At 42.5% G+C, this 26,668-nt stretch overlaps 1 protein-coding gene across 1 annotated transcript in view; it reads right to left on the bottom strand.

Moving 5' to 3' along the window:
- The window catches only part of LOC122794922 (probable ATP-dependent RNA helicase DDX60), a 2,165,155-nt gene that overhangs the window by 1,469,885 nt on the left and 668,602 nt on the right, over positions 1–26,668 (bottom strand). The window contains exon 10 of the mRNA XM_044063515.1: positions 19,389–19,491. Coding sequence (XP_043919450.1) covers positions 19,389–19,491 — 103 coding nt within the window. The remainder of the gene's footprint in view (positions 1–19,388; positions 19,492–26,668) is intronic.

Raw genomic sequence — 26,668 nt, 5'->3', positions numbered from 1 at the left:
TTTGCCTTTTCTTCAAATTTCTTTAAGACCTCTTGAGCCGTGGAACCAAATAATTTTTGCTTTTCCATAGGAGCATCCAAAAGCTTAGCTTTAACATGGTCTGGCAGAGATTGTTCCTTCAGCCAGGCATGCCTACGTATGACTGCACCAATCATAGCTGACCTACATGAAGCTTCCAATGCATCATAACCACACTGCAAGAAATGGTTACTAACCTGCTGGGAGTTACGTACCAGATCCTGAAGGGATTTGCGATCAAGGGGTTCAGATGAAGACAGTTTCTTATGCAATTCATCTAACAAATACTCTTGGTACTGTATCATATGAAATTGACAATTTAATGCCCTCATGGAAAGAGTTGCAGAAATATACACTTTTTTACCCCATCTCTCTAAAGCTCTGGACTCCCTTTCAGAGGGTAGAGGATTTCTAGCAGTGGCAGCTGCAACCCCTTTTGGGCCCTGGGAAATAGTTTCTGGATCAGCAGAGTGGGCCTTGTACAGGTGAAGATGTGAGTCCGGGACCCTGTAGTACCTATCAGGTTTGGCAGGAGCCAGAGGGAGAGAGTCAGGGGTTGTACTAGCATCAGAGTACACATCATCAATGACATTCAAAACAGGAGGTATAGCTAAAGGCCTATGCTGAGGTAAATGTAAAAAGGTCCTTAATCTCTTTCTAGAATCAGAGAATTCCTGACCCTGCCATTGAAAATGTTCTCTCATAGAGTGTAATGTCTCTCCAAAGGAAAACTCTTCAGGAGAGGAGGCCGAGGGAATAGATTCTTCTGCATCAGAATCCTTGTAGGCCGAGTAAGCCTCCTCCTGGTGGTCTGACAGAGTAGAGCCATCAGAGGACTCATCTGAGGAGTGGGGGTCAGAGGGCTCAACCCTGGGCCTTTTGTCTGGAGGTGGTTGCGGGCCCCTGTCTGGATGAGGTTGAGAACCTCTAATTAAGGAGCTAAGATCCTCTGCTAAGCTAAGAATCTGTGAGCCAGTAGAGGGTCTCTGAGAGGTAACCTTGGGAGGCAAAGCTTTAGAAAGTTTAGCAGCTTTAGCCCTAGAGAAAGCCTTAATGGACATGGATGCAGGAGGTCTGGCTGCACCACGTGCAGAAGTAGATTTGTCTAAAGGAATGGTGTCGGAAGGTTCCTGGACACCAGTTTCAGTAGGTAATTCAATAACCGACTCGGCCGGGGCCTCCGGGGCCGAGGTAGTCAGTTGCGCGGTTTCGGTAATCGGAAGTACCAAGGACTCGGTTTCAGCCGAGACCGAGACACTTGCGGTAGGCCTGACCGTGGTTTCAGCCGAAACCGTGGCCCGCGTGTGTCGGTTCTTGTCCTTCCGTTTCTTAACTAAATGCGAAGTCGGAGTCTCCGATGGCATCTTGTAAGCAAACCTAGCCCCAAAGAATTCCTCTGCAAACTCCGACCGACGTCTAAGAGTTCGTCGGTTGAAGAAAGCACAGGCTGAACAGGCCGAGATGTCGTGGTCTGGGCCTAGGCAGGGGAGGCAGTAAGAGTGGAAATCCTTATGAGGTATTTGTTTCCCACAAGTTAAACAATTATTAACTTTATCTGACATCGGCTGAGGCAAGAAAGAGTCCCCAACGGGGTGCTTAGCTTTTTCGAAGTCTTCGGTAGCTGAATCACAGGAGCTGGCCAACCGGCACTTGCAAACTGCTTCTGCTTCGGGCACCACACGGCAAGAAAGACTGAGTAAAATGGCGTCGGCTGATGCTTTTATACCCCAGACGCTCTGACGTCGGGGAAAGTGCGACATCAGCCGAGGCCAGACCCAGACTTTGGAATCCGGCCGACCGAAGGGCTGCCTGAGGCAGGACAACCCATACGTGATGACTGCAGATGCACCCTTGAAGGACATCTGTACTATATTCATCGTGCATACAGCTGCAGTCATTACAGATGGGTAGAATCCCAAAGCTACGCACAGGGTGGTAGGCACTAGGTGGAACTGGGAGGTGCCAGAATGCCCTGCAACACAGCAGTGGCAAAGCCTGCTCTAGTTTTGGAGTATAAAGGTAGGTGGCAGTGTTTAGTGAAGGTATGCACAGAACTCCAAGTGGCTGCCTCCAAAATATCTTTGGTAGGGACTCCTCTGAGGAAAGCTGCAGAGGTAGCTGTGGCCCTTGTGAAGTGGGATCTGATGCCTGCAGGTACAGATTTACCATGAAAGGAGTAACAAAACCGTATGCAGTGGCCTATCCATTTTGAAATTGTCTGTTTGGAAATTGGCTTCCCTTGAGCTCCTACAGCATAGGACACAAAGAGTTGTTCTGATTTCCTGAAAGGCTTTGTTCTGTCCAAATAGTAACGCAGCTGTCTATGGATGTCTAAGGAATGTAGCAGCCTTTCCCCTTTGTTTTGAGGATTGGGGTAAGATTTAAAGCTACCCTGGCTACTACCTTAGGCATAAATGACGGGTTGGTTCGTAGGGAAACCCTGTCCTGATGGAAGATGAGAAAGGGCTGCACAGCCATGAGGGCTTGTAGTTCCGAAACCCTACGAGCTGAGGTAATAGCCAGAAGGAAAGCTGTTTTCCAGGACAAATATTGCAAATCTGTTGAGGCAGCTGGTTCAAAGGGAGGCAATGTTAATTTTTCTAGAATGTAATTAAGATCCCAGGCTGGTATTGGTTGTTTCCTTGGAGGTCTTATATTCTTAGCCCCTCTGAGGAACTGCCTTAAGAGTGGGTGAGAGAATAAGGGTGGATCAGTGTTGTATTCTGCAGAAATGGCTGAGGCATGGATTTTGTTGGAGGAAAATGAAAGTCCACTGTACAGCAGCTCAGCTAGATACTGTAATATCTGAGGCAAATTCAGTTTTCTAGGATCCTGGCCCTTTTTCTCATTCCAAGCGCAAAACCGTTTCCATTTTGCGGAGTAAGCTTTTCTAGTAGATGGCCTTCTGGCCTCCAAAATGACATCCTGCACCTCCTTGGAGAGTAGGGTCTGTTGTGGTGTTAAGGAATTTTCCATGCAGCCAGATTGAGTGTTTTCAGCTGACTGTGAAGAGTTTTGTAGCTGTGCTGAGTCAGAAGAAGAGGCATTAGAGGTAGGGTCCAGGGAGGAGAATATGTTAGGCTCCTCAGGAGTGGGTACCAGTGTTGTCTTGGCAAGTCTGGAGCAATGCGTATCATCTTTGGTCTGTCTGCTCTTGCTTTCAAGAGCACCTTGGGCAGTAGAGGCAAAGGTGGGAAGGCATAAACTGTCTGAGCTGCCCAACTGAAAGAAAGGGCGTCCACTCTCCAGGCCTTTGGATGAAATGTCCTTGAGCAGAATTTTGTCAATTGATGATTCTTGTGGGAGGCAAAGAGATCTATGTCTGGCCTTCCCCACGCTTGGATTATCTTTGTAAACACTTGAGGATGCAACTTCCATTCGTGCGGGTCTGTCATATTTCTGCTTAGATTGTCTGCCAGCGTGTTTTCCATACCTGGCAGGTACTGTGCTTGAAGCTCGATTTGCCATTCCAGAGCCATGTTCCAAAGTGACATGGCCAGCCTGCACAGGGGGTATGAATGTGTTCCTCCTTGTTTGTTTATGTACCACATTACTGTGGTGTTGTCTGTTCTTATCAATAATTGGCCTGGATGCAGGAGATCCTTGAAAGCTGTAATTGCATTTATCACTGCTAGCATTTCCTTTTGATTGATGTGAAGGTGCTTTTCCTTTTGGGACCATTTGCCCTGAATGCACCTGTCTGTCATGTGTGCCCCCCAGGCGTAGTCTGAGGCGTCTGTTGTGATGACTTGATTTGCTTGAGGCTTGCAGAATGGAAGACCTGAGTTTGTCTGCCATGCTTGGGCCCACCATAGAAATTCCTTTTGCAAACATGGGATTAGTAGTATTATTGTTTCCAAACTGTGGCTGTGTTGAGACCATAGGTTTTTTAGGTACCATTGAAGTTTTCTCATATGCAACTTTGCACATGGGATTAGAAGAATGCAAGATGTCATGAATCCCAGAGCCTGCAGGATTTTCCTTGCAGTTAGCCTGGTACAATTTGCTAGCATCTTGAAGTACTGAGTTAGTTGCCCCTGTTTTTCTGGCGTAAGATAGGCCATCTGGGTGTTTGTGTCCAAGTTGGCACCCAGGAAAATTATTTTCTGAGATGGTGTTAGCCTGGATTTCTCTTTGTTGACTGTGTATCCCAGCGAATTCAATAACCGTGTTACATAAGCCACATGTTCCAGAAGTATGTGTTTGCTGTCCGCTTGGATCACGCAATCGTCCAAATAAGGGTAAATTTGTATCCCTTGAAGTCTGCAGTAGGCAATTACTGATGCCAGGCATTTTGTGAATACTCTGGGCGCAGTAGATAAGCCAAAGGGCAATGCAGAGAATTGATAGTGGATTGAACCTGCAAGAAATCTGAGGTATCTTCTGCAGCTTTGTCTGATTGGGACATGCAGGTATGCCTCCTTGAGGTCCAATGTTACCAGCCAAGACTCCTTGCCCAGCATGGGAAGAAGCTGCTGTAGGGTGAGCATCTTGAATTTTTGTACGAGTAGAAATGTGTTTAGGATGGATAAGTCCAAAAGTCCAAAATGGGTCTCCAATCGGTTCCCTTCCTTGGTACCAGGAATAGTCTGGAATAAAAACCTTGACCTTGTTCGTGAGTAGGTACCTCTTGAATAGCTTTCATGTCCATGAGCTTTGAAATTTGTATTTGAGCCTCTGCCCTTTGATTGTGTGGCAGGTTCGGCATGCCTCTCATTTTTGGAAGAGTGTGAAAATTAAATCTGTAGCCTCTGTTTATAATGTCCAGGATCTATTTGTCTTTTGTGACAATATGCCAATTTTTTGAAAATAATGCCAGCCTTCCTCCCAAGGGTGCTGCCACCTGAGCCTTGCTTGGCATGCAAAGGGGAAAGTCATTGGGTTTGTTTCCTGTATCATTGTGCACTGTCTTCACCACCTCTTGGTGCTGGAGATTGCCATTGTCTGCCTCTATATGATCCTTGAGATTGTCCTCTGCCCCTTGTGCACCTGTATCTACCTCTTTGGGGCTTGTCCGTGGCTGGAAAGGACCAGTTTTTTGAAGGCCAATTTCTGCTAAAACGTGGAGGTTGTACCTGTAGAAAAGCTTTGACAGTTTGCATAGATTTAGCTTTTTCTTCCATTTTCCATAGTATCTCCTCAGCATTAGTACCAAATAATATACCCTTTTGTAAAGGAGCATCTAGTAGTTTAGCTTTAACATGATCAGGCAAGGTTTGTTCCCTAAGCCAGGCATGTCTACGAATGACTGATCCTGTAACAGCAGCTCTACTTGAGGCCTCTAGAGCATCATAGCCACATTGTAAGGTGTGTTTACCCACTTGTTCTGCACTATGCATCACATCCTGCAACTCCTTCAAATCTGGTTGTTCAGGTTGTGTCATTTTATTCTTTAATTGTGATAACAGAAACTGCTGATATTTAAGCATATGGAACTGACAATTTAAGGCCCTCATGGCTAGGGTGGCCGAGGTATATACCTTTTTTCCCCACCTTTCTAAGGATCTAGACTCTCTCTCGGAAGGTAATGGATTCTTAGCAGTAGAGGTCTTCATTCCCTTGGGGCCTTGAGAAATGGTTTCAGGGTCAGCATTATGGCTTTTGTAAAGAAATTGGTGTGAGTTAGGTACTCTGTAGTACCTATCAGGCTTGACTGGGGCAGGAGGCAGGGAATCCAGATTAAGGCAAGCCTCCGAGTAAACATCATCAAGTATGTCCAAGACAGGAAGTATCGCCAGAGGTCTGTGCTGAGGTAGCAAAAGAAATTCCCTAAGCCTTTTCTTGGAATCTGAAAAATCTTGGCCTTCCCAATGGAAGTGTTCCCTCAAGGTATGCAAGGTTTCCCCGAATGAAAAATCCTCTGGGGGGGATACAGAAGGAATGGACTGCTCTGCATCAGAATCTTCAAAAGGGGAGTACGAATGTTCCTCTTCATCAGAATGTTCTGAAATAATGGAGCCCTGGTCAGAAGAGGGAGAATCTTCCTCCACTCTGGGTCTCTTGTCCGGAGGGGGTTGGGAACCCCTGATAAGAGTAATTAAATCCTCAGCCATTTTGAGCATCTGCTTTTTTGGCATGGGGCCTGGAGATGGGCCCTGTGCAATAGGCCTCTTGGAATGCATGGCTGATTTAGACTTGGTAAAGGCCTTTATGGGAAAGGAAGAAGTAGGTCTGAAGACACCATGGGTGGAAGTGGACCTGTCCACATTAACAGGCTCAACACTCACAGTGGCTTCGGTAGCTGTAGTCAGGGTATGGGCCGAGGAACCTGCGGTCTCGGTTACAGATGACACCGCCAGAGAAGTGTCGTCGGTAGTCAGGGGCTGCGTAGGTGCCTCGCTGAGAACCGGACCATGTGAAGCCGGTTTTGGTGTGGTGTCGGTGGAGACCGCAGACCTCGCGTGTCGGTCTTTCTCCTTGCGTTATTTGGACAAAACAGTAGTCGGAGTCTCCGACGACATTTTATAATTAAAAGCTTTACCAAAAAAGTGCTGGGCGAACTCCGCCCGATGCTTAATAGTGTGTTTATTGAAAGTAGCACAAAAGCGGCAGCCCGAGACGTCGTGGTTTGGGCCTAAGCAAGGTATACAGAGGGAATGGAAATCCTTATGCGGTATTTGCTTCCCACAAGAAATACAATTGTTAACTTTGTCTGACATCGGTCTGAGGCAAGAAAAGTTTCCCCAACGGGATACTTAGCTTTAAAGAAGACTTCGGCTTTCAAATTTTCGTAATTTCAGGAGCTGGCCGACCGGCACTTGCGAACTGCTTCTGCTTCGGGCACCGCGCGGCAAAAAAGACTGAAGAAAATGGCGTCGGCTGTGTCTTATATACCCCTGTCGCACTGACGTCAGGAAAGAAAGCGACAACAACCGACGCCGGACCTAGACTTTGGAATTCAGCCGACCGAGGACCCGCCTGACGGCAGGAGAACCCATCTGTAATGACTGCAGCTGTATGCACGATGAACATCTGATAGTGTGTGTAGCCTGCTTTGAAGCATAGGTATCTTCTGCAAGATTCCCAGATTGGTATGTGCAGGTATGCTTCTTTTAAATCTAGTGTTGCTAACCAGGCATCTTTGCCTAGCATAGGAAGTAATTGGTGAAGAGTGAGCATCTTGAATTTTGGAATCTCCAGAAAGGTGTTTAGAGTAGACAGGTCTAGGATTGGATGCCATGATTTGTCTTTTCTGGGTACCAGGAAAAGTATGGAGTAGAAACCTTGTCCCTTTTCCTCTTCTGGTACCAGGTGAATAGCCTCCATGCTTAAGAGAGAAAGTGCTTGTTTTTGAGCCTCTGTCCAATGATTTGGGGGTAGGTCCGGCCATCCACTTGGTGTTGGCAATGTGTGGAAGTGAAATCTGTATCCCTGGGACACTATATTTAAAACCCATTTGTCTTGGGTAATGAGTTCCCAGTTCTTTTCATGAAGAGCAATCTTTCCCCCCAAAGGGGCAGTCAGAAGATAAGTGCTTGGAAATTTTAAAAGGATGTCATTGAGACAGCTTGCCATAGAAGGGTGTCTTGTTATTCCCAGACTTGAAAGTGGAGGCCCCCACTGCTTAGTTCTGTGAGTCCCCTGGGACTGAAACCTGGGGTTTTTGTTGTGTCTGGGTTTGGCTTGAGAAGACCTGGAAGGAGCTGGAAAGGACCAATTCTTAGAAGGCTAGTGCCTACTAAATCTAGGAGGCTGAACTTGTAAAAAATCTTTAACAGTTTTCATAGATTTAGCTTTATCTTCCATCTTTTTAAGAACTTCTTCAGCCTTGTTGCCAAACAGGCAGTCCTGATTTAAAGGAGCATCCAACAATTTAGCTTTAACATGATCAGGCAAAAATTGCTCCTTAAGCGAAGTATGCCTTCTAAGCACAGACCCTGTAACAGCAGTCCTGCAAGAGGCCTCTAAAGAATCAAAACCACATTGCAAAGTGTGTTTTCCAACTTGTTCAGCAGAATGCATTAAATCCTGTAAGTCTTTATTTTCCACACAGTCAGGAATCAACATCATTTTCTTTTTAAGCAGTCCAATAACATGTTGCTGACATTTTAACATGAAATTGGCGGTTTAAAGCTCTAATTGCCAAAGCTGCTGAAGTATAAACCTTTTTCCCCATCTATCCAGTGCCCTGGAGTCTCTAGCAGAAGGGGTAGGATTTTTAGCAGTAGAAGCCTTAATGCCCTTGGGCCCCTGTGAAATAGTCTCTGGATCTGCAATAGGATTTTTGAAAAGGAACTTGTCGGACTCTGGGACCCTGTAGTATCTGTCCGGTTTACTGGGAGCAGGAGGCAGGGAATCAGGGGCCAAACTGGATTCTGAGAAAGCATCATCAACAATGATTAGTACAGGAGGAATAGCAAAAGGCCTATGCAGAAGTAGGAGAAGGAAATCCCTAAGCCTCTTTTTTGACTCAGAAAATTCCTGGCTTTCCCAGTGAAAATGCTCCCTTAGAGTATGTAATCCTCAGGAGTGGTAGCAGAGGGAATCAGAATCCTCATAAGTAGGAAAGGACAAATCCAGGTAATCAGAAGAGCCAGAAAAAACAGAATCCTGATCAGAAGATTCATAATCAAGCTCAGCCCTAGGCCTCTTGGGGGAGGGGGGGGGTTTGGCTACTCCTGATTAGAGTTATTAAATCTTCAGCCATTTTTATCATTTGTTTTTTAGGCATAGAGGTCTGAGCATGTGGCCTGGGCATCATTTTTTTTAGACATAGACATGGATCAAGATTTAGGCCTTAGTAATGAAGGAGGCGCCGATTTAATATGCAAGTCCATAGGCCTGAATACACCCTCAGAACGGCTTCAGTCTCATCCAAGGTAGAGACATCCGCGGGTTCCATAGATGAAGTATCTCGGCATACCGGACTCTGAAAGGGTCTCACTAGAGGCCTGCGAATCAGAAGTAGCGGGTATCAGGGGCTGCAAAAGCACTTCACTGAGTACTGGCGAACTGTCGACTGGCTTAGGAGAAGCATCACCGGCAGTTTTGGACCTCTGTGCCCTGTCTTTCCATTTTTTCGGAATCCCGGTAGTCGGATGGCTAACCGACGACATTTCTGGATAATTAAATCGAGAACCAAAATATTTAGAGGCAAAAATATACAGATGATGGCTAGTGCGCTAATTAAATAAAGCACAAAACTGACAACAAGGTACGTCGTGGTCAGGGCCAAGGCAAGGAATACAGTACGAATGAAAATCTTTATGAGGTATTTGCTTTCCACAAATAATGCAATTATTAACTTTTACTGACATCGGAAAGGAGCAAGAAAAAGTTTCCCCAACAGGGTACTTAGCTTTTAGTTGAAGACTTCACTTCTGAAACTCGAAAATGAAAATTTCAGGAGTTGGCCGACCGGTACTTGCGAACTGCTTCTGCTTCAGGCACCGCACGGCAAGAAAGACTCATGTAATGGCATCGGCTGCATGTTTTATACCCCTGACAACATGACGTCATGTAAGAAGGGACAGCAACTGACGCAGGACCCAAGACTTTGTTAATCAGGCCGACTGAGGGCAACCTGTAAGCAGATTACCCAAATGTAATGACTGCAACAGTGAAACACGAAGAACATTGGTATTCTCTGCCCTTCTCCCAGGACCAACAACAATGACCCTTCCGTGCCTTCCAAGGGAATGTCAACAGCCACAGAGGATGTGTATAACCATCAGTCCATGATGCTGCTGGGACTACACCAGCAAGTGCCATGGGTAAAGATGAATGATCTGAGGAACCAGCTTTGGCACATTAGGCAACCACCTATTGTTGAAGCATTTTAGAAGCCTGCTGTGGTGGCAAAGGCTGTTAGATGATTATCCTCTTTTCATAGCTGGAAGAAGGAAGAACTGAGGAACTGGTAGGTCATCTCTGGTTAAGATGAAAAAGGTAAACTCTTAACCTCCCAACCCGCACGTATGGCAAATGCAACAGCTCAGAACATGATAGTAGATCCAAAAAAACAAAACTGAGCCAGCACCAAATGTGTGATATAAACTAAATACAGTTTAATGTGTAAAAATACATGACACTGAGAGAAGGGACATAACCCCCAACTCCCGTACCAAACCGGTTTCGGCTAAACAGCCTTCTTCAGTGGAAGACAGAAATACATGAAAAACACAGAAATAAAAAGGTTCTTCTTATATAGCAACAAACAGAGTCCAACAAATCATCCCATTGGCTAACTCATAAGGGCTCATTCAAACCGGGAGGGAAAAGCCCCCCTAGTTTAATGATTCATTTATTTCTCTGTAATATTCAAAATATTATGCCAACTAGCTTTGTCCCTACATTTCCCTATAATGTGATCAATAATGGTAAATCTAAATATAGAAGTACTATGTTTACAAGTGTGTTTATATAGGGCATTCATAGACTGTTTAAGTCTAATGTCACTCATATGTTCCCTATCCTTAATTTCAAAGGTCTAGATGTTTGCCCCACATAGAACGCTGAGCATGTGCAGGTCACCAAATATATCACCCAACTTGTATTACAGTTGGCCAGAAAAGAAATATTGAATACTACGGACGTGTTCTTACTTGTAAATTCTTTTGTCTTGTTAACCCGATGACAATACGAACAGTGACTGCAAGGGGCACATCCTTTTAATATATCTCCTGTCAATGTTCTTTAGAGTAGAGTATTCTCCCTGTAATCCATTTTTTTATACTGGCTAAACAGTGACCCAAAGTCCGGCCCCTACGGAAGGAAAAAGCAGATGTCTCACCCACATGATGAGATAATTTGTTATCAGCCAACAAAATATTCCAATGTTTATGAATAATATTCATGAAGGATTTAGTGTTCCTGCCATACGCGGTAACCAGTCTGAGTTTAGTATCAGTGTCTGATGACCGCTTATTATATTTCAATAGCCCAGATCTGTCCTGATTGGAAGCAAATCGGCTAGCCCTACTGATGTCACCTACCCTGTACCCCTATCCTTGAATCTGTAGATTAAATCCTGCTTGTAATAGTTAAATGAGGAGGAATTGGAACAAATTATCTTTTTCTTCAAAAATTGAGATTTGGGGATGTTCCTGATGATATGTTGTGGGTGGAAGCTAGTTGCATGCAGGAGAGAGTTGTACTGGGGGAATTTCCTATATATTTGAGTATCCAGAGTGTTATCCGAATGCCGACTAACTAGTACATCCAGAAAAGTGATCTCATTCTTACTAAAGTTAGCCTTAAACTCAGTACCCCATTTGTTCTCATTTAAATAGTCAACAAACTCCTACAAAAAGATCTAATCCGGCCTCCACACCAACCAACAATCATCAAGATGCCGTCTCCGTATGTCAATCTCGTTAATGTACAAATTATGAGAGGCATCATAGATCAATTCCTCCTCCAAATAAGCCATAAACAGATCAGCATATATGGGGGCAAAAGAGGCCCCCATAGCTGTACCTTGAACGTGCCAGACACATTGCTCTTGAAAATAGAACACGTTGTAGTTAAATGTGTTCAGCTAGGCAAGCACGAAACTTGTTAAAGCCTGGTTCATATAGTTGGGATCTTTCCAACCAATATCAGAGGGCAACCAACACCACCCAATGTGGGATATTGGGGTACAAGGAGGTGACATCCAGGGTACATAACATCCAATCTGCTTCCAATTGCATGCCAGATATGATGCCCAAGAATTGAGTGGTATCCAGAATTTGGGCCCATACACAAGATAACAGTGGCTTCACATGTAATGTTAAATATTCTGAAAGGGGTTCATTTAATGACCCTCTGCCTGATATTATAGGTCTGCCTGGTGGGTTTCTAGTGTCCTTGTGGATTTTGGGGAGAAGGTACAAATATTGTTGTTTAGGATCAACCACTTTCAGGTGAAATTTATCACCCTTGGTAATAATACCTTGATCCTCAGCTTTACCCAAAAATTGGTTAATCTTAACCTTGAATCTACCGGTGGGGTCCAGAGGCATGGACATCTAATACTTGCCATCTGCCAACTGTTTATACACTTCCCCACTGTATACTGCCCAATCCTGTATGACAACAGCCCCTCCCTTGTCTGCTGGTAAAATAACAATGTCCCTATTGGATCTTAAATTACTGATGTAATGTCTTTCCATTTTGGTGATATTATTTCTAGACAGTTCACCAGAATTGAAATGAAGATCCTTAAGGACATTACCCTGAAACATAGAGACAGTGGGTGACATAGAAGGCATAAACATAGATCCACGGAACCTGAAACCTCTCTGTGTGTTCTCTCCTGATTAATCAAAAAACAACCGTAAATTAAGTATACAGCAGAAATCAATCACATCCTGAGCAAAAGACTGCTCAGCAACAAAAAAACTTGGTACAAAACTCAAACCCTTATTCAGAACACATATTTCGGTATCAGAAATATTGGTAGAAGAAATATTGTGTACATTCATACAAGTATCTGTCTTGTTGTCATCATTTTCAATAATCCCTCCAAGTCATTTGTTGCACTTATGCTTCCTCCCCCCTCTCCTGACCCTGACCCTATGGGGTGTGATAAATGATTATGTTTGGGATCAGGTGACGTTTCTGTGTGCCCATCATCCAGCTCAGTGTTGGTCGATGATTCCTCCCCTGAGGTATATGAGTCCCTATTCCTCTTCGAATACATCTACATTTATGGTAAGTGTACACAACTGTACTATGTTCTTCGTGTTTCACTGCTGCAGTCATCACACTTGGATAGATTCCCAGAGCTGAAGAAGGGTGGAGGCAGTCAAGAAGAGTTGGGGCTGGCTAGTATGCCTTGCAGGACTGCTGTTGCAAAACCCTGGATTTGGAAAAGATAGGCAGGTGGTAATGCTTGTTGAAGATAAGTACGGAACTCCAGGTAGCAGCTTCCAGGATGTCCCAGGTAGGGACTCCCCTGGGGAATGCTGTAGAGGTAGAAGTTGCCCTAGTGGAATATTGGTTTCCCATGATGCTTGTAGCAGAAATGGATGCAGCATGCTATCCATTTAGAAATTGTTTGCTATGAAATGGCCTTACCCTCTGCCCCTGGTGCAAAGCTGACTAGTAACTGGTTAGATTTCCTGAAGGGCTTAGTCCTATTCAGGTAGAATCTGAGCTGTCTGTGCATGTCCAAGGAGTGCAGGATCCTTTCCCCTTTATTTTGAGGATTAGGGAAGAAGGTTAGCAAACGGATAGATTGGTTGAGAGCCACATGGACACTTTAGGCATAAAGGAAGGGTTATTCCTGAAGGAAACCCTGTCCGCATGGAAAATAATGAAAGGTTCCACAGCCATAAGTGCTTGTAGCTCAGACACTCTTCTAGCTGATGTGATGTCCAGAAGGAAGGCTGTTTTCCAAGAGAGGAATTTTAACTCTGCTGACACTGCAGGCTCAAAGGGGGGTAGCATGAGCTTTTCCAGTACAAAGTTAAGGTCCCAAGCAGGGTGGGTGCTCTCCTTGGTGGCCTTAAGTTGTTTGCCCCTCTCAGGAACTGTTTGATAACAGGGTGAGAGAAGAGAGGTGGCTCAGTGTTGCAATGAGCCAAAATGGCAGTGGTATGGAACTTAATGGAGGAAAATGACAGGCCTCTGTGGAGTAGGTCTGTTAAGTAATCCAGTATTAGAGGCAGGGAGGGCAGAATTGTGTCCTTTCCTTTAGATTGAATCCAGGAGCAGTACCTTTTCCACTTATCAGCATAGGATTTCCTTATACTGGGTCTTATGGCCTCAAGAATGACGCCCAGCACCTGATTGCTTGCTTAGGCTGGTTACTGGGGGAGATTTCAAGGAATAAGCCAGGTAGCAAGATTTAGGGTTTGAAGTTGTGGAAGCAAGATCTGTCCCCCCTGCTGAGAGAGCAGGGTTGGGTTCTGGTGCAGGTGCCAGGGTGGCACCGGTGACAGGCTGCACAGGAGTGAGTACAGTGGTGGCATGGCCAGTCCAGGGCAATTGGAATTGTCCTTTGTCTGTCTCGTCTTATCTTGAGCAATACTCTTGGGAGAAGGGGCAGAGGGGGAAGGCACAGATTGAGAGGTTTACCCATTGGAAGGATAGGGCATCCACTTTCCAGTCCCTGTTGTGAGGTGTCCTGGTGCAGAATTTGCTGAGCTGGTGATTGCAGGGGGAGGCAAAGAGATCCACTTCTGGGGCCCCCCATTTCTGAATCATAAGGCTGAAGGTGCTGGACTCTAACTGCCACTCATGTGGGTCTAGGAGATTTCTGCTTAAGTCATCTGCCAGAGAGTTTTGTTTGCCTGGCAAGAATTGAGCTTGAAGATCGACCTGCATGTCTAAGATCATGTTCCACAGGGCCATGGCTAGCCTGCAGACTGAGTAAGATTGGGTTCCCTCCTGTTTGTTGATGTACCACATAACTGTGGTGTTGTCTGTTTTTATTAGCAGGTGTCCTGGTGAGAGTAGGGATCTGAAAGCTGTCAGAGCATGCTGCACAGCTAGCATCGCTTTTTGGTTGATGTGCAGATACATTTGAATTGGGCTCCAGTGGCCCTGAATGCAATTGCCGTCCATGTGTGCCCCCCAAGCATAGTCTGATGCATCTGTGATTAGGGTCCAGGTGACGTGGGGATGAGTAAAGGGTAGTCCCTTGTTGTGGTTGCATGCTGCTGCCCACGAAAGAAACTCTGTCCTTAGACAGGGTATGATAGGCATGACGGTTTCCAGGTCCTGAAAATGTTGGCACCAAAGACTTTTTAAGTACCACTGAAGTTTCCTCATATGCATTTTGGCATATGGAATTAGTAGGATGCATGAGGCCATGAACCCTAGGGCCTGCAGGATTTTCCTTGCAGATAGCTGGGTTCTGATGGCCATTTGAGTAGAACAGTCTGTCAGATAGGCTTGTTTTTCTGGAGTGAGGAATGCCAGCTGGGATGCTGTGCCCAAGCTTGCTCCCAGGAATACAATCTTTTGACTGGGGACTAGTTTTGATTTCTTTTTGTTGATGGTGTACCCCAGGGAGATTAGAATGTTTTTTCTACAAATGACAGGTGCTGCAGCAATTCCTGTCTGCCTGAATCAGGCAGTCGACCAAGTAGGGATAAATTTGAATATTTCTCTGTCTGCAGTAAGCATGGCTGGGGCAGGCATTTTGTGAACACTCTGGGAGCAGAGCATAAGCCAAAAGGAAATGCAGAGTACTGATAATGCATAGATCCTGCCCTGAAGTGTAGGAATTTCCTGCATGACTCACTTATAGGGATGTGCAGATAGGATTCTTTTAAGCCTAGGGTGGTTAACCAGGCATTTTTGGTTAGCATAGGTAGAAGCTGCTGCAGGGTGAGCATTTTGAATTTTGGTACCACCAAGAAGGTGTTGAATTAAAAGATCTAGGATTGGGTGCCAAGTGCCCTCCTTTCTGGGTACCAGGAAAAGTCTGGAATAGAATCCTTGACGTATCTGTTCCACAGGAACAGGTTGAATTACCCTTATAGATAACAGGGACAGAACTTGGTTTTGTTCCTCTGCCCACTGGTTTGGAGGGATGTCTGGGAACCCTTTTGGGGTTTGCAGTGAATGTCAGCAGAATTTGTATCCCTGGGATACAATGTTGAGGATCCATCGGTCTTTGGTGATGGAAATCCAGTTTTTTGCATGAAGGGCAAGTTTTTCTCCTAGGGGCACAAGCAGCTGGGCAGAGGTGGGGAGTGGAGTAGAGAAGTAATTGGGAATTCTTTCCGTAAGGGGGGTGGCTTAGCACTCCCTGCTTTAGAGCTAGAGGCACTCCATTGCTTTGATCTCTGCATACCCTGAGACTGTAGTCTGGGGGGGGGGGTCTGTTTCCCATGGGTCTAGTTTGAGATGGCCTTGAGAGGGCTGGAAAGGACCAATGTTTCGAGGGGCAATGCCTACTTAATCTAGGAGGCTGTACTTGCAAAAATTCTTTGACTGTCTGCATAGATTTAGCTTTTTCTTCCATCTTTTTAAGAACTTCTGCTTTGGTGCCAAACAGATTGTCTTTGTTCAAAAGAGCATCTAGTAACTTTGATTTGACATGGTCTGGCAAGGTCTGCTCCTTAAGACAAGCATGCCTTCTCAGTACAGAACCAGTGACTGCTACCCTGCAAGATGCTTCTAGGATGTCAAAGCCACACTGCAATGTATCCTTGCTGACTTGGCTTGCAGAATGCATAAGTTCTTGCAATTCTTTATTTTCTGCACAGTCTGTAAAGGTAACTATTTTTGGCTTAATAAGTTCCATAATATGTTGCTGGTACTTCAGCATGTGAAACTGACAATGCAAAGCCCTGAAGGCGAAAGTTGCAGAGGTATATAATTTCTTACCCCATCTGTCCAAAGCTCTGGAATCCCTGTCCAAAGAGGTAGGATTTTTAGCTGTAGTTGCTTTGATACCTTTAGGCCCATGGGAGATGACCTCTGGGTCAGCAGGTAGGATTTTTGAAAAGGAATGTGTGAGAGTCAGGTACTCTGTAGTACCTGTCTGGTTTCTTAGCGGCTGGGGGTAAAGTATCAGGAGTTAAACTGGATTCCATAAAGACATCATTCACAACATCCAGGACTCAGGGCTTTGCTAAAGGCCTATGTTGTGGCAAATCTAGAAATTCTCTGAATCTCTTTTTGGATTGAGGATAGTCTTGGCATTCCCTATGGAAATGCTCTCTTAAAGTATGTAGGGTTTCACCAAAAGAAACGTCCTCTGGAGGAGAGGCAGAGGGAATGGATTCCTTTGCAGCTGAATCCTCATAAGCAGATAAGGGCATATCTTCATAATCAGGCACCTCTGAGTTGTTGGACTCTTGGTCATTTGAGGCTGCTGAGGACTGGTCTCTTTTTCTCTTAGGAAGGGAAGGCTGGCTTCCCCTGATCAGCATAATAAAGTCTTCTGCCATTTTAAGCATTTGATGTTGTGGCAAGGGAGCAGGTGCATACACTTGGGTCTTCGGTTTTCTAGGCATAGTGTGTACTCTTGGCCTTAGAAACCTGGTAGTTTAGATGAACTGAAGACGGAAAAGAAGTTGTCGGTTTGTGTCGAACCTCAGTAGTGCGAACTACTTCCTCAGAAGCCGGTGCCAGCTCAGCGGCTCTGGACCCATCCAAGGTAGAGACATCCGCAGGTTCCATGGCTGAAGAAGAGTCTCGTGGCATATCGGACTCCAAACGGGTCTCAGTAGAGGCCTGCAAATCCACTGAAGTGGGCATCAGGGCCTGCAAAAGCACCTCACTGAGTACCGGTGGACTGGCGACTAGCTTATTGGAAGCAGCGGTGGCAGCTTTGGACTGGTGCGTTCTGTCTCTGTCTTTATCCTTACATTTTTTTCAGAATATCAGTAGTTGGATGGCTTACCAAAGCCATTTCAGAACACAGAAATCGAGAACTAAAGCATTTAGCGACAAACAGGACCCAACGATGAATGGTTCGGGCATTGAACAAGGCACAAAAACGACAGCAAAGTACGTCATGGTCTGGGCCTAAACAGGTGATGCAGTAAGAATGAAAATCTTGCTGTGGTATTTGCTTTCCACAGGCAAGACAATTGTTAACTTTTTCTGACATCGTTGAGAGCAAATAAAGGATCCCCAATGGGGTACTTAGCTTTAGAAGACTTCAGGATGATTCAATTCATAAACAAAAAACTCAGGTAGCGGCCGACCAGCACTGATGCGAACTGCTTCTGTTATGGGCTTCTCAGCAAGAAAGACTGGTGTAATGGCATTGGTCGCCTGCTTTTATACCCCTGACAACCTGACGTCAGTCCTGGAGAGATAGCAACTGATGCAGAAATACTAAGTCTCTGGTATTCGGGCCGACTGAGGGCTACCTGCAGGCAGATAACCCAAGTATGATGACTGCAACAGTGAAACACGAATGACATCTTGCCTACAGGACTGTGGTCTTGTGGTTGCTCTCTCTCTCAATTAATACTCAACCCCAAAAAAACACAGCTCATGCTCTTTTACCCCTCTAGTTCACATTCCCCCTTTTACAATTATCGCCTCTGACAACACCCACATCACACTGGTTGCACATGCCAAACTACTAGGTGTCATCATCAATCAAAACATGAAATTTGACAAGCACATAGCTCAAACCAAAATAAAAGTGTATAAGAAACTAGGTACACTCTATAGATGTAAAAATGATCTGACCCCCAATTGTAAATCCATCATAGCAAGAACCCACCTACTCTGTACATTACTATATGCATCCCCTGTTCTAGTTAACCTAACTAAAGGCGATTTAACCAAACTATCCACAACAATATATCTAAATTTGTTACTGATTCCTCCTACAGATCTCACCATTGCTTAGCCCTTCAAAAACTGCCCTGGCTTGAATTACCAAACTTACTGACTCTAGACCAACTCACTCTAGCTCACCAAATTCTCTAGCATCCCAACAAATCCCCAAACTTACATGGCTTAATTAACCATTACTCCAATAGCTGTCTGCTAAGGTCTACCAACAAAGGGCTGGTTGAAGTTTCCAAAAGCAGATACATCTCAGGAGGCACTCTTTACACCTGTACTATTACAACAATGTGGAACTCTCTCCCACTTGAAATTAGGATTTAGTAAAGCAAAATTTGTTTTAAAAATCAACTAAAATCCTACCTCATCAAGTCTTGGATATGTACATGCTCTGACCTGAGATAACTCCTTCATTCCCTCTCTCTACCGCCAAAAACCTGCCTCTATCTAGAATCACACTACAGCTTGTCATAGTTTTAAACATATATAACCCCATGCAGTACAAATATTAAGTTACTCTTCTGACAATTGTTGGTATTATGTTTTAAGTTACTCTTCTGATGAATGTGTCATACACAGCTATGTCTTGTTTATTTATGCTTCTTCCTGTACTACTTATTCTCATGTGAGGTTGTCTAACAACTTTTGTATATTTATTTTCTAAAATACTGTATATTTCTTTTCTTTTCTAAAATTGTGTACACTGTTGGCTTAACATAATTTAAGGAGCTTCCCGAGGCCCTCGCTGAAAATGGGTAACCTTGCCCAGTTGCACTTTCCCAGTAAACAAATGTAAAATAAATAAATAAATAAACTGTAGGCACCTACAAGGTCATCACAAATACATAATAATTTCATGAAATATCACACATCTGTTTATCTCAAAGCTGTTGAAAACCAATAAATACTATTTAACAAAATTTAGATCACTGCAGATGACTTCATACTCTTATTAAAATAAGAATGCAGGCACATAATTTTAAGAGCATGAACTGTCAGTACTGCTGCATACTTGTTTTTCAAGGAAAAAGATGAACATGAAAATGGTAATCTCTCATTTTATAATACACACTGATAGGCCATTGACAGTTCAGCTTCATAAAAGGAAAACTCTTTTGGCTAGTTTCAACATTGCAAAAGCTGGAAAAGTCCCAACATTTTGAGGCATTATTACACACCTGCTTAATACTGGAAGATCTTTCAAAACATCTCCTGCATACCGTTCCACCAAGCGGGATTTCACCTTTATGAGGCCAATGCTGGTAATCTTCTGTTTACATTCTGTGGATTAAATATATGTATTTTACATTTATTTAAAGCTGTTCCTGTCTGTCTTAAGCTACACTGCACAAATAGAAGACTATAGGCTCTGTGAATGTTATCATGCACACAATTAAATATCAAGAGATTAAAAAAAGGCATTTAACACTAATAAAAACATCAATTATAGCAAGTCTACAACAAATTACATTTCAGTGTTTTAAGTGGACTCCCTAAAGTGTGAAAGAGCTTTTTCCTGCACCCCTTTTATTCTCTTAGTGTTGAGCATCATCCCTTTTAAATTTGTTTATTAACTTAACAAATGTCACTCCATGTAGCTTACACCACCATTCAAAGGAAAACAGCTTCTTTTTCTCAATCCCAAGTCGCCATTTTAAAATATGCCTTCTCGTTGTCCTACCTTTTGCAGCTAAAATGGACCTTTAATACTATGGGACTTTGTTTTAAATATTTAAAGGTCTACATCTTACAAATTCAGCACAGCAGGGGAATATGATAGATTGTCTGGGTCACTGTTTCATCCGTTCCCCTACAGTAACGTGGTCATCTACCTCAGGCAACCTCCCAAAGAGTAATAACCAGATCCATCAGAAATAACACAATGGGACCAAGATGGTTATGACGTAGCAGCACTTTGAAGAGACTCTACAAGAAAATGTACGTAAAACCACATAAAAGTAAACTAAATAAGTCTATGAACTAATAAATATTATATCTTGATTTAAACAGTGTTTTAGTGAAGAAAAACAATTTAAAAGAAGCAACATTCCTGTAGTTAACCATGAAATTGTTGATTCTGCCTTAAGAAAAGATGTCCAACAACTGCTTACACAGCAAGAACCAACAAAAACTGAATGCTTTGAAAACAAAAGAGACAAGCACTCTATAACATGTCAATGGATGCAAAGTTATAAAAACAAAAGGAACTGGTAAGCAATGTTATATCTCAGCATGACACATAGATTAAAGAAACAGACTGTGTTAAATGAACTGGATGGACAAGTTAAGGAAGGGAAACATCAAACAGAATTTTTGTTAAAAAAAATACATGGCTGTTGGAGAGGATGAAGGACTTAGGAAACAGAGCATGACATAGAATATTATAGCAATAACCCAAGCCTGGGTGTGGGTAATGCTAAATTTACCCACGTTTGGCGTGGTTTGGTCCCGAGGCCCAGGGACCAAACAAAGCCAACCGTGGGTAAATTTAGCATTACCCACACCCAGGCGTGGGTTATTGCTATTATACCATGACATTATTTAAGAAAAGAAACTATTACTTTTCTTAAATAATGGCATAGTATAATGCCTGTTTACTGCCCTTCCGCAGATGTCTGGCATCCGCGGCAGTTCTGATGTACTGCGCGCCTGCGCAGTACATCAGAGTTGAGCAAAAAGCGGAGAAAGCAAAATCTCTTTTTCTTTTTTTTAGTGTCTCGTTATGTTAAATGAGTTTAACATAGCGAGACAGTTTTAAAATAAGCAAGTTGCTTATTTTAAAACTGTCTCGCTATGTTAAACTCATTTAACATAGCAAGACACTAAAAAAAAGCAACGGAGATCTTGCTTTCTCCGTTTTAAACATTGTTCGCTATGTTAAATGGGTTTAACATGGAGACAGCTTTAAAATAAGCAACGGAGATCTCCGTTGCTTATTTTAAGCTGTCTCGCTATGTTAAACCCATTTAACATAGAGACAGTGTTTTAAAAACGAAGTTATACTAATGGAAAAAGTCCGGCGAATCGGACCTTTTCCATTATTATTTTACATTTGTTAACCGGAAAAATACGTATTGCTTAATGTCCTTTTTTTCGGGGAGGCCCGGGGACAAAAAGCTCAACATTATACAAATCATTATATTAATATTAGAGAAACAACACAATAATATCACAAAACAAAATCATTGCAAAAAAAAATTTGTTAACAAACAATATAATTAAATAAATAAATAAGACAAAATAAAAAATCAGGGGAATGAAGAAGACTAGGAAATGTCAGTAGAGGATGAGCATTGCTGTCAGGCAGTAGCTATGAGTAGCCAGTGTTTGATAGTGGGAGAAACAGTTACTTGGGAGAGAAAAGAGAAGAGAGGGAAGGTGACTGGTGGAGTTCGAGAACGGTGTTTTGATTGTTTGGAAAGAGTAAGTGCATCTCCTCCAGTATTGTAAGCTTTGACTTTATGAGTGAGTCTGTTGCAGAAACGTAGACTGTTAAGATTAGAGTATATAGAAGGACTAGGTTCTGGTGAAGGGACAATTGCTTGGGGGTTTTGAGAATTTATATACCCTCAGTAAGTTGGTAATTCTCTAACAAGGTTGGAGTTCAATCCATGTTTAGTTTTTGGCTGGATGTTTTGGCTGGGTGGACCAGAATTCAATCTTGGTGGAATTTCTACATTGCTTTTTGGTGCTTATTCTGTAACGCCCAATAAAAATTTGACTATGGCTTTTATGGCTTTTTTAGAAACAATAAAAAAAATTTTTGCGAATCTAGATACGGTCTAGGATTGTTTTTTTTTCATTATATTCAAGCTTTTTTTTCAGGTTTTTTAGTAGTTTTAATTTCGGTTAGAGAGCCACGGGGCAATTTTTGTTTCTTTTTTGATATTAAGTTTTTTTTGAGAGTGGGGAGTCTAGTAATTTTAGTTTTAGAAGGTTGAAATGTTCTACTGCTTCTGATAGGATAAGGGATTTGGTGGGAATGTTCCTACAGGATCAGGATTCATTTTAAATTTTATGAGGTCAAAGTTTTGAGATTTTTATAGATTTAGGAGCTGGGACAGTGGAGTTTTTTTTTTTATTTTTAGTAATTTAGTAATTAAGGTGATCAGGTGGTTCGTTGAGCAGGGAATATATGTGATAAGGTGGTCACCAACTGTTTAGGTGGAGGATCAATCAGAATGTGTTCTTTTGACTTAGATTTTCCCATTCCATTGGACAATTGGATGGTTTAATGGTTTCCATGAAGGTTGATGTTAGTTTGGTTAGAGTTATTAGAGCATTAGAGCCAATCAATGTTATTGAGTTACCATCAATTATAATTATAGTTGTGGGTCCATATTCATTCATTAGTTTAGTATATTTATTCTGCATTGACCAGTTTCATATCGATATATAAAAGTTACAATTTAATACTTTTTATCTTTGTTTAAATTATGAATTTTTAATTGATATTTTAGTTTTTTAGATTTATTGTCATGTTTGGGTGGGATTAATTGTAGGTTTAAGGTATTTCAAAATTAAATTGGGAGTGCACTAGCTGAAAATTATATTTGCCACGCCACCTTTTTTTCCTGTATATATTATTTGTATATATTATATCCAGGTGGTCTTTGATCTCTGGCTGAGTCCATTGGCTTATATCATTTATTTTATAGACTAGGTATGAGTATCATTTAGTGCATGGAATTATGCACTTTGTTGCATATTCACTTCTAATAAAAATTTGGAAAATTTGGGATGTCTTAGGGAGATTCATAGTGGAGTCAGAGACAGTCACAGTTGCTTGTTGATGGATTGGCCAGGATTGGTGGATATCTTCCAGCCCTTGAGATATTTTACTGATGATTTCCTCTGAGTTTTGCTTTTTTTGTTAGTTTTTTGTTTTTTGCTTGTTTTTGTTGATAGTTGCTTGATGGTTGCTGATGGTATTGGATGATATTGGCTTGAAAGGTGGGTTATTGTTGGTAGTGGAGTTGAAGTGCAAATTGAGTTGTTTATGCTGTTGTTTGCTTTTAACCTAAGTGTGGTTATATATGGATTTGGTCTTCATATTTACTAATATGGTATATATGTTAAATAGAGAGAGTAAAAAAGTAAAGAGACAGGATTGCTATTTTAGTTGATTTTGCTTGATTAGAAAGTAGTGCTTTTACTCATTGAGGAAGGCATGCTTAAAAAAAGAAGATGAGATAGTAAATAAGGGAATTAAGGGAGGTGGCTTTTAGAATAGGGCAGTGGGGGGGGGAATAGGGGGAGGGGGGGAGGAACAACTATGGGGAGTGGTAATGGGAGGAGGTATGATAGGGTGGGAAGAGGGGGGAGTGATGTGAATGAAGGTATAAATGTAGAGGTGCTAGGGGCGGGTGGGATTTGGGGGCAGGGGTATAACTCGATTTACAACGGGCACGCTGGCCAATCAGCGTGCATGTTTTGGGGGGGTCATGGTATAATACAATATTTGGTATACCAAATATTTCAGTGGAAACTATATAGCTAGCATTTGGACTACATGGATTCCCAAAACACTAAAACTGACTGAAAGCCTGTCTTGTGTCATCAAGTGTGCTCAGCGAGCTATAAAACCAATCTCTACAAATAAAGGAAATAAAAGACCAATAGCCATAATTTTTAAAATTTCTACAGACATGAAACTAGTATTTTCATCTGTATGGAACAACACTCCCAGAAAACCTGGTGCAAATACTGTAAGACTTGATAATGACTACTCAAAGAAAACAAAAGAAAAAAAGAAAAGCTGCTTAGCCTTTGGTAAAAACTTTGAGGAAAAAAAACAATATGAAAGCTCAATTCATTTTTCCAGAAAAATAAAAATACAGCTGGAGCCTGGTGGTAAAACATTTAATACACCATAACAGGGAGATAGTTACACACAGCCCCATAAACTGATACCACAAAGTGAGCAGGATTTCAACATCTATAATGTGTTCAGGCCCACCACACTGGACAAAGGTGGTTGTGTGTCTATATCTGTAAAATAAAATCTCACCTAAAGCCTCATGTGACAGGATAATGACCTGGAACTCATCCACTTCCAATTTATCATTAATAAAGCTACTTACCACATTACATCTAACTATTAGACCTCTCTAAGTCTTTCTTGGCCCACACCTCCTACCCAACTAGAGTGGAGTCCTTATGCATTAAGCCAAACGCCATTCTCCTTGGGTATTTACTGCCCTGCCACCAACTGGGAGACTAATACATCATCAAACATGTATGCCCATAGATTTCAGGACTTCATAAATACAAACCCTCTGGACCAGACAGTCTTAGTCTGCACCCCAACAAGCGGAGACTAAGTCCTGGACTTGGTCCTCACTGTGACGTCCCTGCACTAGCCTAGTAATCATGGACCTCAATCCTCACAACTGGCAACAGTGAGTGACGTACACAATGGGTGGATGACAAGTACACACACACAGTAAAGTACAATTTCCCTTAGGAGCATAGAGAGATCACAGTAAGTCTGGGGGCTGGTTTTGCCCTTTCTCCATATTCACAATAAGACTTCCCACTGGCACAGCTATAGGGTTAAGATCTCAGCTGAGGGGTCAGTCCAAGACCTCCAGCACCCTCTCTGTCCAACCAGTGCTTTGTGTCCCTGTCCAAGTAGCTCACACACACACACACACACACACACACACACACACACACACACACACACACACACACACACACACACTTTGAGATTTGATTTATATACAAACACACACACCTGGGGAAGGCTAGCACGGGTTTATTAGCTATGCCCCCTTCTGCCCAGACTATAAGGTAATTATCACTGCCAACAACCCCTACTTATCAGCTACTACAAAGGCCTTTACAAAAGGTAACCAAGCCTGCTGTGTCACGTTACTATTATCCAAATGGTAAGTGTGACCAAGACCAAGACTATTTAGGAGAAGCCTATACAGTGTTACCAAATGCATCTGCAAATATTCTAAGAGCTTAAATATGTCTCACAAATATCAGCTACAAAGATAGGATTACATATATTTAATAATAAATAATAAAAGAACAAGAAAATACTCAAACACAGTAACTGTAGAGTTCAGAATCACAAGAAATATTTTAAAACAACATTGCAGGACAGTCTCAAATAAATACAGAAAACATCTAAACTAATCTTTACTATATTCCTATCTATATTTAAGAGAAATCACTGTACCCTGGTTACTTACTATTAGCGAGGCAAATGCAGATGATGATGAGTGGATGTTTCTAAGTCCAAGACAATTTATTTATTTATTTTATTTTACATTTGTTAACTGGGAAATTCCGACTGGACCAGGTCCATTTTCAGTGGAGGCCCGGGGAGAAAAGCTCCAGCATCAAGTTATACAAATATAGTACATCCAGAATAATACACAAAACAGGTCACATCATGTATGCTGAGCATAGTAATATAACAAGAAATTAATAAAACACTCCAGGTAAAAGAAAATATAGAGCATAGGTAAAATACAATGTCAGTTATACACTGGTAAGAGAAGAAAATATATCAGGTAAGATTCTACACTTAAAAGTACCCTTTCAGATGACCAAGCCTACAGGGGATCAGAGATCCAGCATGTGATCAGAGAGGAGTTTGGGGAGTTAATAGTAGTATGGGTAGGGTTATGTGATACAAGGGCATAACCAGGTACCTGCCTTCAGTTCCAAAACTAACAGATACTAACAGCATTTTTAACATCTCTGTGTGAGTACATATCTCTCAGATGTGCAGCAGCTAGGACATCACAGAGCAATAAAAACTTTACATTTTAAACATAGTAAATACTTCTCTCCAAGACAATAGAAAGACTTCTAGCTCTAGACATCCTGTCTTCTTGCTGCAATGAAACTAACTTTTATAGCGCATCATAAAGCACTTAATTTCAACTTATTTTCTTGAAGTTTTGTAAGTTAATCTTCTGTGTTCAAGCAGGGTATGTTGTGATTACATTCTTGAAGCTCAGTGCATAACATACAGTTCTGTATAAATCATATCAATATTCACAAATGACATACAATTATTTACAAAATTCCAGATAGCTGGGCTGGCAGTGTCACACTCACCAATATGGGATGTCACATCTCGCTTCCCAACCAGCCTTAACCTCCTCTATAGTCAAATTGGGCCATAAATCAGTCACATCAATCACAAGACTGAAGCCTGAAACATCTTCAAATACCTCAGTATTTAGACATTATGCAGAGGCTAATCTAGTAAAACTGAGTGATGATCTGGCTGAATTTAACACCTTCCTCGAATCTTATGACGTCAGTGGATCAGAGACACAACTGGCTTTTTTAGTGTCTTGGGCAAATTCCCCATAATGGTACTCCAAATCAACAGCAAAAAAGAAAAAAAATGTATTCCCCTTTTACTGGCACTAGGTAACTGTAAGGAACCAGATACACACCCACCACAATTCCTCCCCTCCTGCCCCAT

Source organism: Protopterus annectens, chromosome 2.part1 (genome assembly GCF_019279795.1).
Source record: "Protopterus annectens isolate FY-2018-M chromosome 2.part1, PAN1.0, whole genome shotgun sequence".
Lineage (NCBI taxonomy): Eukaryota > Metazoa > Chordata > Ceratodontiformes > Protopteridae > Protopterus > Protopterus annectens.
The sequence above is the reverse complement of the archived record's forward strand: the minus strand, read 5'-3'. Positions and strand labels throughout refer to the sequence as shown.